Raw genomic sequence first — 14,343 nt, 5'->3', positions numbered from 1 at the left:
CAGGATTTAGTGAAGACAGATGAGCCGCCAGGTTATGCCTCTGAGAGTTTCTGAAGAACTTAAAATGTAATTCACAGAAAAGCATTCTCTTATGAGAAAATAATCTGAACAAATCTGACGTAACAAATAAAGTTCCAGGCCATGCAGTCATTAAAAAAAAATGAATTTAGAGGAAAATGTCCAATATTTTACAATGAAGTACACACAGAGCAGTCAGCTGACTTGAATCTTCATGCATTTACAAAGCAAATGGGAAGCAGAGATGCAACTGTGGTCTGAACCATACTTACAGGATAGCAAGTTTACCTGACTTTTCTAAATTTCCAAGCAGCTAACAATTAAGAAAACAAGAGACATTCATTGATTTGCAAATGTTTACTACGAATAACACCACAAAACACAAACAAACTATTATTGTGACCCACACAGTACAAACATTTTCCCCTCAAGCATTTGGAAAAAACGCAAATAAATGCTGCTATAGACTAAGAAGCTGTGCTATAAAACTGACAATATACAATATTATCACATTGAAAAAAAGACAAAAACTAGGAAGAACTACACAGCACAGCAGGCCAATGGCAATTAATACAACTAAGGCTTTTGGGCATGTAACATGAATTAGTCAGCATTTCTGTTTAGATATGTCATGCGTGCAACTTAATTGTTCAAGAGAAAGTAATAAAGATTTGAAAGAAAATAATCCAACCAGGCAAGTGCAGGATTTGATCAAATGGTATCAAGTTTGGAGACAGAGCAAATGCACACATGTGGTCACTGTGGCATAAGCCTCCCCTCACCTCCCCCCGACACACGCACACACAGGGTCACAGGGCCTATTACACTCAGCGCACAGACTCATGGCATGATGCTGCAGCCCAGACCAACATGACGCAGTTCGAGGTCAGGAGGCCCTTGGTGGCTTGGCTGCTCAGCCCCAATGGTCAGAGGCAAGCACTCAGCCATTTCTGCGGGCTACCACACTGTGACCTGCAGCAGAATTGGAGACACATGCTCAGTGCACCTCTGACTCTGGGGCTGAGTGTGTGGGCAGGAGTGAAGATGTGCTGCAAAGATCCAGTTCCTGATACATTCTCTGCTGTATCCGGCAGCTGAGGGATAGGCACAGACCTCATTCCTGCATCAAATTCTCAATGCCAGAAAACCAATGATAATTTCTCAGAAAGTAGATAAAACGTGATAGATAACTAAAATGCTTTGAAGCTAGAAATACTTTCACTTTTCAAATCATGAAAAGCTGCTTCTAGTAAATGCATGCAGACACAGCATGCACTAGGCATAACTCTCTAAAAGAAACAAGAAGTACAGGTTTCATTCTCTTAAAGTGAACAGAGAACTGAGGCTAACATAATGCTGAGTCCTATAAAAATAAAATTCTAAAGCTCTTGTCTAGAATGTGTTCCTTTGAGAGAAAATCAAAAGAAAGGGAGAGGGAAGTGGGAGGTGGGGTGAAACGGGGGATTAACATTATACTGAAAAGTGCTCTCTTTGGCATTCACATTGAAATATTCCTAAAATATAATAATTTTCTAAAATGCCCAAACTAAAGATAACCTGACCTTTTTTTATCTAATTAAGATCCTGCCACACCTCAAGGTCACATAGATGAAAAGGTTGGGCTGAGTCAGTATCAGCTGAGGGGCCAAGTTACTCTCGGCCAGTGAAGAGCCGTGAGCTGTGAGCGGGCTGTGGGAGACACAGCTTTGCAGCCCAGTTCTAGACCCCCAGCTATGTGAGGCCTAGCAAGGAAAGCTGCTTGCTGGCCTGTTTCCTCCTCTGTGAAATGAGGAAACCCCATGACCTTCAGAGCGGAGTGAGGACTCAGAGTTAACACATGAAAGCTCCTAGTCCAGCGGGGGCCTTGAGGAAGAAAGTCATAAATCTTTCCACCTCTCGGTGCCTGTGTTTGCATCTGATCTGTCGTCACCCATGTGCATGTTCTATCCCACAGGAGTACGATGAATGTGCAGAATGACGCTCAGCTCTGTGCTCTGGGTTATCACTTGGAGACTGGCACCGCATGTTTTGATTGGCAGAAGCTCTTAGCTGTGCCCCGATTAGGCTGAGATGTAGACTTCAGAGCTGGGAACAGTGTTACTTGGATGCCAGTGTTCAGACTGAGGATGTGTCAGAATATGGTCACATTTACAATGAATGTCCTCGTGCTTCCGTTCAGGGACGCTGGCCGTCTAACCCAGGGAGCAGACTGGGACACGGAGGGCAGGGCACCAAGATGAGGAAAGGAGGGAAGAAATCAGGCCAAGTTCAGGCACCCTGAGACGTACACTAGGAAAATAAGAGCTCCTCAAGTTCTGGCTGGTTAGATGGCAGCTCAGAAATTATTCCAAGGATGTTGAAAACTGTCAAAACAGAGAAATACAAAGGAAACTGCACCTGGCCGGTGACCGCATCACACAATCCCACACCTTGCTATGTGACGCCCTGCCGAAGGGAAAGGGACTCACCAACATTGATGAAGAGAAAAACGGTGGCTTAAGCTTAGTTTTAGACTCTGTTGTTAATTTAAAAAGTCAAGCTCAACACTGCCCATCTCCAATCACATCCTCCTACTTCCTAGTAGAATAAGCCTTCCTTTAAACAACACACCGGACGCCTCTTTATTTGTCATGATATGGGCTTCCTTCTCGTTCTGAGCAGGAACGTCACAGACGTCTCCCCGGCAGAATGTCACAGCCTCTAAGTCCGCACACCACTCTCCACAATGGGCAGCGACCGTCCACTTTCTCCTGCTTGGAGCACCGACAAGAGAAAGTCCTGAAAACCCAGCTGTCGCTTCCCATTTGCCTTCCTCTGTGTGGGTGGCTTGGTGAAGAGCTCACTCACTCTCCTGGCATGAGCCCTGTCCAAGGGTCGTCTCTGCCCAGGAACAACACGGCACCAAGACCCATTTTTATCATTCCAATGGCTTATGGGGCAGTTTAACTTCACATTAAATTCAATCAAACCCAAAGTCATCCCCTTCCTCTGCCAAACCCCCAAATCACCATGGTGTCACTGTTCACTGTCGGCCAAGGCCGCAGCCTCGGTCTCTCTCTTCCACCCACTCTCTTCAGTGTCACTGATGATCACTCTTTGATAGAATTCCTCCAACCATGTCTATACTCACGGACGAGAGTTCACGCATTTAAAAAGCACCACATAAGTATTTTTAAAGTATTTGACATTTTTGATTCCTTCTGTGTTATTATAATTTCTTTGTGATTATTATTTTATTATTTTTTTTAGCACATACCTCTTTTGGTAAAGACACTAATTTATTTCTGTCTGCATTCAAGTTGCTCAGCTTCTTAAGTTTTCCAATGCTCTTAGGTAAGGTCTGTTAAAATAACATTTTTATTATTAACTTAACACATATTTTAACATGGCACAGTAAAACAGAGCTTTTCAAAGACTTGTAATCTCATCAAGGGACAGAAGTAAGCATTCTTCCTAAGAATCAGATATTTGTGAATTTCACTTGGGGATGTGGACTTAGATATTTTGCATTTTGGCTGGGAAGAGAAAAACACCTAATAAAGAGGTAATGAAGGCTTTTCAACTCAAATGAGAGCTTAATTATCTTCAAGATTCACCCCTACCCTGTGCGCACCTTCAAGAACCACACTGATGTGATCGCGTGGCTGTCTAAGAAGCCACAGTGCTGGGGCAGGTGACCCGAGTGCTGAGCAGAGGTGCTGTGACCCCAGGGAAGAGAGAAGGTGTAAGGGCCGCTGTGTGGAGCACTGAATCCTACAGGTGGGGGTCTTCAACACTCCAAAGGAATCTGAGGGTAAATGTTATTTTTATTTATTTATGTTTAATGTTGTTTTTAAAATTATTATGGCCTGGTTGGTGTGGCTCAGGGGTCAAGTGTCGGCCTAGAAACCAGGAAGTCACAGTTTGATTCCCAGTCGGGGCACATGCCCGGATTGCGGGCTCGATCTCCAGTGGGGGGCCTGCAGGAGGCAGCCAATCAATGATTCTCTCCCATCACTGATGTTTCTATCTCTCTCTCCCTCTCCATTCCTCTCTGAATTTAATAAAAATACATATTTTTAAAAAACTGTTTGATGACTATTTTTAAGCCTAAAACCACAAACCAGGGCAGGAAGGTTTGGTCACTCCCCCCACGCCTGCCTGAGGAGTCGGCTTGCACTGCCTGAGGAGATGCAGCCCCTCTCCCGCTGATTCCGTCTTTGGTCAACTCTTGCTGTCCTTTGTTGCTCTTTTCACCAAAAGACCATTACTTACTCTTTTATGAAGGAAGAGGAAGAGGAGGAGGAGGAGGAGGAGGAGAAGAAGAAGAAGAAAGAGAATGAAAAGCAGAGTTAAGAATAAAGTGACAAAATGAAGACAGCAAAAAGGGAAATGTAGGAAAGCAAACTGAAGAAAACAATAGCGGCTAAAAGAGTACTAAAAAAGGAGAAAAGGGAGGTGAAGTGATAGATGGAGGACTGATGAAAACAAAGGCAGCAGCAGGAAGTGAGAAGGCAACTGAGATTTGCTGTCACCCTGCTGACCTGCCCCCGCAGGTGGTGCACGCTAAGGCCTGTGCCCAGGTAGGACGGGAAGCCTGGTCCAAGTGCGGGACTCCTGCAGTCACCTCCACCCTCTATTTCTAGGATGGGTGAGCTCACATCAAAGCCCAGCAGATACCACTCTCTGGCTCCTCCCAAAAAGCATTCCTCCCCCAGTCCCACGAGGCTTTCCTGGCCAGCCACCATTTCCTGCCCATCTCTCCCACTCCTCCCTTTTGCTACAGAATCCAGAGAGAACAGTGTTTCCTCTGAGGCCCTTGGCCCCCACGGCAGCGGCACATCCACCAACAGTGCTGATCCCTGCCCTCACTGGTGTCAGTGCAGTCCCTGTACTGGGAGCACCAGTGGCACACACATCTGACAGGGGGGTGGAAACACCACTTTCCTCACTTACGCAGATTAAAAACCAGTCATCTTCGTATCATGTATTTGCTTCTCCGCAAGTCCCTTTTTTGTGTGTAACATAAGGAAATTTCCATTTAGTGCACCCAAGTTACAAATAAGTAGAATCCACCCTAATAAGTTTTATAAATACCCGTTTGAATGCGTAAACCACACTCACCAGGAGTCGGTTTTCTGTGAGAACCAATTCAGTGAGGCTCTCACAGTCCCCAATTGTTTCAGGCAACTGTGTTAGTCTGTTCTGATCCACCTTCAAGATCGACAGCTTCTTTAGTTTTCCTGAAAAATTATTAAACTCATTAGTAACAATTGTTTTCCTAATCATCATTTGGTATTTCCTATCTGCTGTTCTTTCTTGTTACAGTTATTCATTTTTACCTCACCCAGCTTTTCACATTATGAAATTACATCATTCTCATTCAGATCACTAAAGGTTGGGAGTTAAAACAATTTGCTCAGAACATTAAAAAGTCAGCAATTAGAAGCCAATCATTTTAAAAGTCACTACCTAAAAGTATCATATCAAAGCCAGAAAATTTAAAGAAAATTAAACAGCTGGCTCTTAATGGATCTTTTAAAACAGGAGACAGGCTTTTATCTTACTCCAAGAATCCTCCTACTAATAACAAAGAACACTAAAGTGCAGTTTATTCCATCACTTATGACTGAGCATGACTTAGTGAAATCCCTATATTGTAGTATTTCTATACATGCAGAATGAGATGGTCACCTTTAACAAGTGCCATGGAAGACCGAGTCCACCATGGAAAAGAAGAATCTGTTTACTGCAGCCCCCTCGGGTTCCCACTGAGTGAAGAAAATCCCAAGTCATTCAGATTCTTTCTCAACTACAACTCAGAGGACTCTGCCCACAGAGCAGATGTCCTCTGCTATCTACTAAGAGTGGCTGGCATGATTAACCTTCCCCAGGAAAACCAGAAAGCAGCCTCTATCTTAGAAGAGACATAAAGCTGGAGAAAGGGAAATGTCGAAAAGATTAGCTTGCCTTGGGTGGCCTTACAGGGCAACGCAGAACTAACCTCCTTGAGCTCTTTATTTAGCACGACCAGCCATAATTACCGCTGTCCCAGAGGGTTCTAGGCAGCTGTGAACCCTGTCCTGTCAGGGCACACTGTATCCCACACTTGACATATCTCGCCCCAACAGAGGAGTCTCCCCAATAGTCAGACTGACAAGTGGTCTTGCAGCCTCCCCTGGAATACTTCCAGCGACAGGGTGCTCACTTCTTCACTACGCAGCCCAGACTACCTTGTACAAATATCTCTCTTAAAGCCTTTCTTATCAAGTTGAGATTCATGGTCCTTGACTTTTCCCATTTGAACTGGAAGATATAATACATCTCCTCCTCCTCCATGAGAGCCTTTCCAATGCTTGAAACTCGCCACCTCATGCCCCTATTTCTTCCTATTTCAGGCACTAAAACACCGCCAGCTCCTACAACTGTTTTCAGTTGCCATATATGATTCTCCGTGAACATTTCTACCTCGAGTCAAAATCCCCAAAAGGCAATGTCTATATGGTGGCTGAGCTGCTGTCACCTTCATCCTGATCAAACCCCAGGAAGGAAGCAGTCCTCTGCCATACAGCTTCTCCTACTGAAAGTTTCAGAAAACTCCCTTCAATGTTTTGAATAAAAGTTTAATGAAGGTCAAAGACAGAAATCCTATGACAACTATATGGTTAAATGTAGCTGCTTACAATTGCTTTGCTATGGTGGGGCTGCTAGTCCACATCTGTGTATACCTTCTCTGTTTGCATTTATTTTCTCAAACTTAAATGAATTCCTTTATGCTAAAGGAAATGCCTGGACTAATTTTTTTAAAAAGAAACAGCACAGAATGGTTAATGTAAAGGATTATTCTCAATGTCTCAGAAAAGGCTCAACTCCAGTGCACTGTGCCAGCTTGAGCAGCCCTTCCCCAGGTTATGCAATAAGGTCAAAGTTACTTTCTCCTCAACTATTGAGAATGCTCAATTAGAAATTTCTTAATGAAGGCTCATATGCCTGAAACACATTCAGTAGGCTAATCCCTACTGAAGTAATTGAGACAAGGTGTGGATGAAGTAGATATGAGTCAACAATTTTAAGAAATAATACCTATAATTGCTACCAAACCAAGGTGAAGGAAATCCTTTCCTATAGAGAAACTTAAATTGTATTATTTTTGCATTCCTTCTTAAAAAAACAAACAAGGAAACTAAAGGAATCACATCCCCAGCTCCTGACTGTGGTAACTGAAGGATCAGAGTCCTCCAAACGCCCGCACAGCCAGCGCCTTTAGGAGTTAGTTATTCCCAATACATACCAATGCCATCCGGAATCGTTTCTAATAAGTTCTGGGAAATGACTAAATCTGTTAATGAAGTCAGGCCACTGATTTCTTCAGGAAGTCTTTCCAACCTGTTTTCAGAGACATCTAAGCACAGCAGGTTCTTCAGATTTCCTATTTCCTACATCAGTGACACAGAAAAAGAAACTCATGCTTAAACCTGTCATAGCACAGAGAAATGTCTTACAGTGATATTTTGCAACCAAAACCCAGAGTAGTCCTAAGGATGTTTCTTCAGCATCTATCTAGATGTGAAGGCTGGAGTAAGTTTCCAGACCCTCTTCCAATGAAAACGGGAAGCTGCATGAATCAGTCACAGAGCTGGGAGCGACGCCAAGTCCTCCAACTTGAGGCAGGCAAGGAATCAGTCACTTAACAGATGAAGAGATTGGCACAGAGAGAGAACAAACAACTTTAAGGTCACAGAACCAGGGGGAAATAAGAGGCTGGAAACCAGTTCTCCAAGTTTGGAATCAATCAAGGGAACCCTGAGATTTTTCTCTGTTAAGAAACCATCTACTTTTTGTCTCCCATGACAGGTAGTACTTGTTACAACAAATATCAATGCAGCTGCTTCCCAGAAAAACTGGAGCATACAGACCCACTGACACATTTAACATCAAGAGAAGAAAGAACTCGCATACTGCTTTTAAGGAAAACAGTCTACCCTGGAGTGGGACAAGTACCTGGATGAGTCTAACAGTCTATTCAAGAGTTACCCTCCCTTCCCTTCCATTCACAAAAGTCCATGTTTTCTCTTATAACTGCTTCCACTTTTCCATTCCACTGCCACTCAATTAGGTGCCCACTCTCATTACCCTCTGCCCTGGACTGTTAGCTCTGCCTCTTAGCCTCTCTCTACCCAAGTTTGTTCTACAATCTGGCTTCGGTATTTCCCTCCTGGAAACATAGCTCTAGTCACATTATCAGACCACCCATCTACTCAAAAAAAAGTCTAGTGGATTCCCAATGTCTTCAGAAGTACAAATTCCTCAATCTGCATTTAATTTGGTCTAATCTATTCTTTCCGTTTATCTCCTACCAATATGCATCCTATGACCCGCCCCTGCATTTCCTGTCATGGGAAAGCAGACTACATGTCTACTAATTTCACACCCGATCCCTGCAGTTGTTCTACTTTTTCATTAATTCCTTTTAACGATGTCATTGTATCCTTTTCTTTCTGTCATCGATGGAGACAAAAATAATTCTGATTATTTGAAACTGTCTGGTGTGTTTAGTACTGATTTAACAGAAGTTTATATAAGAAAAGAAACTGAGATGTTTAAATAACCATTTAAAACACAATCACTGGTATTTTAATTTCTTGGTGTTTAGGATGTGGCACTTTGCATATAATCATTTATGCATGTTTGCACACACATATACTCTTCCCCCCTCATGTCTAATAGCTGGTATTTTATTACTTCCCTGACAACTTCCTGGTATTTCCCCTCTCCATCCTTTGACTCCTAAAATAACTAGAATTCTCTCAATCAGGATTTCTCATATTTTTCTAGAGAAATCTAAGTATCAAACCCTCACAACAACAATTGCTGATCAGTCCTATCCTTTGCCCAATGCAGCCAAGACCTCAGAGATAGACTCAAATTAGTTCCTACTGCCACTAGCTCTAAGTGATGTCATGGAAATTCCGGGGCTACTGCTACATCAGGTACATTTCACTCTGGTCCTTCTTTCTAGTGTCAAGACTCCCTGGGCGACATGGCATTCCCCACCTGAAGTGCACAGGCACCACACTGGTGCTCACTGCTGAGCAGAGACAGATGAGAGGTACTGTCAAATACAAGCACCTGCCCATCATGAAAAGCAACTGAGACTTTAAGACTGGCTGGACTACGCACCAGAGGATGAAATTCAGTAATAGTTGGAGGGGAAAAAATAAGAGGAAAATGCCCATTTGTGAAATAAAGAATTTTAATATTGCTTTCACACCATTTACAGGGCAAAATGTGGTCATAATTATGCCCAAGGCACATCATAAAGAGTGGCAGAAATGCATACCATCAGAATCAGGGGTCCCGGTAATTTATAAATTTGCTGGGCTAGACGTAAGCCATGTGGGTAGCAAGGATTAAGACTTCACACACTAAAGGATAGAGTTTCTATCTTTAGTAATAGTGGGTTGGGGCTCTCAGTTTTCCTCTGGCAATACAGCATAATGAATGCTCAATATATTTCTCCAAATGTGCTCTTTCAACCAAAGTTTTTGGTTTTTAAGATCCCTTTTACAGCACTGTCAGCATGGCTCAGTGCTTGAGTGTCAACCTATGAACCAGGAGGTCACGGTTTGATTCTCGTCAGGGCACATGCACGGGTTGCGGGCTTGATCTCCAAATAGGGGGTGTGCAGGAGGCAGCTGATCAATGACTTCTCTCATCACTGATGTTTCTATCTCTCTCTCTCTCTCTCTCCCTTCCTCTCTGAAATCAATTAAGATTACATATATATGTAATATATATATATATATATATATATATATATATATATATATATATTAAAATCCCTTTTAAAGAAACTCTCATGTAGAAGCAGGGAAGAAATGAGAGTGGTGGCGGCTACTGGTTTATGTTTGGGGGGAGAATAAGTGAAATTACCATGTACCTGAGGTAATTCTGACAGTTGATTTCCATCCAACCAAAGATCCTTTAGATGTACGAGAGCTCCGATTGATTCTGGCTAAAACAAAAAGAATAATGTTATGGTAACAAAAATCCAACTTTGTCTTCCATTAAGAAAGAAAAAATCCTATTTTCAACAGTTAATGATGGGGTACTACAGAGGATGTCTGTTGGTATTTCTCTAATATCAAGCCCCCTTCATAAGAGCACCCCAACACTCAACAATGCCAGTCATGTCCACGTATGCCCATCATATCTGGCCTAACCCTCCCTGCCTCCCAATCACAACTCTTTTATTATATACTAGAGGCCCGGTGCACAAAATCTGTGCACGGAGGGGGGGAGGGATCCCCTCAGCCCAGCCTGCACCCTCTCCAATCCGGGACCCATTGGGGGATGTCTGACTGCCGGTTTAGGCCCAATCTCTGGGATCAGGCCTAAACTAGCAGTCGGACATCCCTCTCACAATCCTGGACCGCTGGCTCCTAATCTCTTACCTGCCTGCCTGCCTGGTCGCCCCTAACTGCCTGCCCCTGCCGGCCTGATCGCCCCTCACTGCCTCTGCACGCCGGCTGATTGCCCCTAACTGCCCCCGCTGCCAGCCAGTTTGCCCCTAACTGCCCCCCACTGCCGGCCAGGTCGCCCCCAACTGCCCCTCCATGCCGGCCTGGTTACTCCTAACTGACCCTCCCCGCCCCCACCAGCCTGGTCACCTCTTACTGCGCCCCCTGCCGGCCGGTCGCCCCCAACTGCCCCCCCCCCCCGCCAGCCTGGTTGCCTCTCACTAACCCCCCTGACGGTCTGGTCACCCCACGAAGCCTGCATGTTCAGTCATTTGGTCATCCCTCACTAACCTCCCTGCCAGCCTGGTCATAGGCAGCCATCTTGTGAGGGTTAATTTGCATATTACCTCTTTATTATATATGATGTTTTTATTGATTTTAGAAAGAGAAAGGGAGAGAGCGACAGAAACATCAATGATGAGAGAGAAACATTGATCAACCTCCTACATACCCTCTTACCAGGGATTGCGCTTGCAACCTGGGCATGTGCCCTGACTGGGAATCAAACTGTGACTCCTGGTTCATGGGTTGATACTCAACCACTAAGCTACACTGGCCAGGGCACAAATCACAATTCTTAACCCATGTGAACTGTAGCACATTCTTTTATGCTGCCAAGCTAAACATGTGGAAATACTGGTTTAAAAGCATCCCTACAGATCTCTCTCAAAATTTGTGTTCATAAGTAAGAAAAAAGTTAAATTCAAAGCACTCTACAATACAGACTTACCAAATTGTATATTTCATTGTTTCCTAAGTCAAGTTCTTCTAGTCTCCGTAGCTGAGTAAGAGAGCTATTAAAAAAAAAAAAAAGTTCTTAGATAATACTTAGAAATACAAAGCAATGTGGTATTCCCTCACTTAAAACTAGTTTCCAACAATAAGATTATTTGGATTTTATTAATATTGCACAGGACGGACCACTAAGAGAAAGATGACATCTCCCAAACTTTCCATAAGATACAGAATCTCTTTTTGACAAAACACTACAGTACTTTTTTTTTTAATGTTTGAAGAAATTCATTCGGTACAAAATCCCTCTTATTTTCCCCAGAGACTCACTCAGGAAGATATGTAAGAAGATTCTCTCTCAGTTCCAGTGAAGCCAGGTTATAAAGACTAGAAATGAACAGAAGAAAAAAGTGTAAGGAAAATTCCTGAGATTCTTCCTACTCCCCCTCCCAATACACACTCCATAAGGAGCAACTCTTAATGAAACCTGAACATTACTTCCCCGTGGGAAACCATCGCCACCACCCCACCACCACCCCCATTAAAAACAACATCACCTCTACCTCCCACATTTTAATTTTAAAAGAAAAAGAGTAGTAATCGTCACTATAAGGCACCCTCATTCAAATTTCTTGTTCATTTAATATATGCGAGTAACTCACTAGCAATCATTGAAAGATAACCATTCCCAGGACCAAGACAGAAGCAGGATATGTTCTCCTGGCTCCAGAATGTCAAAAATGTGCTGTTACCATAAAAACAGTAATCTCACGGAGCTCGGAGCTCTTCTTCCAAACATCGGCAAGAAACCACCCCTGTTTGACATAAGTGGGCACTCAGTCCAAAGAGCCCAAGTGCTCTACTTAATTAAGATCATAAACTAGGAGCAAGCGGTCGGAGCTCTATGGAAATAACTGATTTAAATGCATTAGGGATAATGTAATAGCACAGCTCACATGGTGCCTGGAATGCAAGTCTGACTCAGTAAGTGCAGCTATTATAATGTTTCTTTTATTTCTATTAAACCCCAGAATGGTACTCTTTCAGCGGATTCTGCTGCCTCTTATATAATCCATGCCTAACAGGAGCACCATGAAAGGAGACAGGTGTTCTCCCCAGACACTGATTGGTGGCAGTTCCTCATCACCAGCAACCTCGACTTCCAAATGCAGTCAGCACTGGCTTAACAAATTGACTCAGAAGATGACTGATTTGCCTGTTACTCCAACAGGCACTGTACTAAGCTCTATACCAATTGAAAGTTCAAGTTTCTGCTAACATCACCATAGTAACGTCCAGATTTGGAGAATTTTTATGTGTGAGCACACAGACATTATCCCAACACTCTAATCTGCCTTAATCCTCTATTTTCCTTCCAATATACAAGCCAGAATCATTGGTACAAACAAAGCTGGTTTCATAACACTGGAAAATGGAAACATGACTGCATGAACAGTATATTTATATACTTAAAGCCCATTTGCTTGGAAATATATTTTAACTCTACAATGACATGCACAAATTCTGCATCACCTTCTCCAATTATAGAAACTGAATAATAGTTTTCACAATTGAAGCAAGAGCAAACAAATAAAACACTTTAGAATGCATTATTCTTGAAAAATAAAAATCCCTGATAATAAGCACTTATGAATTTAATAACATCCTCCAAATAAAATGCAAACAGGTGGGAAGCTGGAGCTGTCTGATTCCACTTTCTCTGGGCCACATGTTTACACAGAAGAAATAACAATGGGAAGGAGAGAGTGGTGAGGACCCCAGCCAGTATCTACTTCAAAAGGCAATCACAAGATAAGGGTGATAAGTAAGATTTTAAAAGACGTTGCAAAAGTAAAGATTTCAAAAGAAAGAGCTTCGTTTTCAGTTTTAAATTCTCATGTGACCCCCCTAGCCAATTTTATTGGGGAGGTGGTAATCATTTGGCTATTTTCACATTTATATTTTTAAAATCACTACTAGAGCTGTCATTTCATATCTTCATTACTTTCACACCTAGCACTGTGACACACTAAAGACATCCTCAAGGTGGGGAAAGAAGTCCTTTGCTTCAAAAACTTTCCTCATTGGGCATCAGAAAAAGCTTGTTAAGGCAGTTTGACAGGCCTTGGTGCTGAGTGTGCTGCTTACCAAGGTCTGCAGGCTTCACTGAGGCTTTTCCTTCCTGAAACACAGGGACGGGGCTGGGGAGACACCTGCCCACTGCATGTGACAGGAGGTGCCCAGCAGGGCTCCTTACAGGGCTCACCTCTTAATTAACAACAATCAGCACCAGGGCTGGGAGGACACAATCAGGAATGTGAGGCTTAGTGTGAGGTCCATTGGAAAGTGGCAGGGCCACAATTCAAATCCGGTTGAGAGCCAACACTGCAGGCCTGCTGCTTCCCTGCCCCCAGGCATTCTCTGGAACTTTCTGGTTACCATTTAAATTTTAAAAACACCTGCCAATTTGGGATGACTACATCTTACCTTCTTAACCACAGCAAGGACACTGGGATTTTCGTTGGTTTACATGTCATTTTAAAAATATAATACACATTTTTTAATTATCTTTAAATTTTGTCTTGAAGGTAAAAGGCATAGTCAGCCATAGTTACTAAGGAAATAATGCTTGAGCAAAAATATTGCAAAGACTTACAGACATATGCAACTTAATAATGTCATATTAGATTAAACACATAGTTCCCTCTCCTATCATGTTAACATCCAAATATAATATCCTTTTAAGTAAAAAAGGTCTGACTCAAAAGCTCTTAGTTTCTATTGTTTTTGGATAGTAAGGAAAAGATGACTCTCCAGGTGTTACAACAACAAATATCGTATTTTGTAAGCTTTCTAAACTCAAAAATTAACTTAAATAAAATAATAGCCTTTCTGAGGTAATACTTCCCCGTAATTTTAAACTATTTAAAATGAAGAACTTGAACATTATAATCAGACTACAGACCCACAGATAAGTGTCCCTCTGAAAAGAGTATGTGGAGTTTGAGAGACCAGAGTCCTGGCTCCAATACTGGCCTGTCCCTCACTAACCAGCTAAGGTGCTTCACCACTGTATCTCAATTTCCCCTAAAAT

General features: G+C 42.7%; 1 protein-coding gene across 1 annotated transcript in view; it reads right to left on the bottom strand.

Moving 5' to 3' along the window:
* Positions 1-14,343, bottom strand: part of LRRC1 (leucine rich repeat containing 1) — a 125,714-nt gene that overhangs the window by 18,583 nt on the left and 92,788 nt on the right. Inside the window, exons 5-10 of the mRNA XM_081094941.1 lie at positions 11,580-11,636; positions 11,248-11,311; positions 9,938-10,012; positions 7,289-7,433; positions 5,122-5,240; positions 3,275-3,358 (exon numbers count right to left, since the gene is read on the bottom strand). Of these exons, the coding sequence (XP_080951067.1) occupies positions 3,275-3,358; positions 5,122-5,240; positions 7,289-7,433; positions 9,938-10,012; positions 11,248-11,311; positions 11,580-11,636 (544 nt within the window). The remainder of the gene's footprint in view (positions 1-3,274; positions 3,359-5,121; positions 5,241-7,288; positions 7,434-9,937; positions 10,013-11,247; positions 11,312-11,579; positions 11,637-14,343) is intronic.

This window comes from Myotis nattereri, assembly GCF_964212035.1.
Source record: "Myotis nattereri genome assembly, chromosome: 6".
NCBI lineage: Eukaryota > Metazoa > Chordata > Mammalia > Chiroptera > Vespertilionidae > Myotis > Myotis nattereri.
Note: the sequence above shows the minus strand (reverse complement) of the source record. Positions and strands in the feature narration are given on the sequence as shown.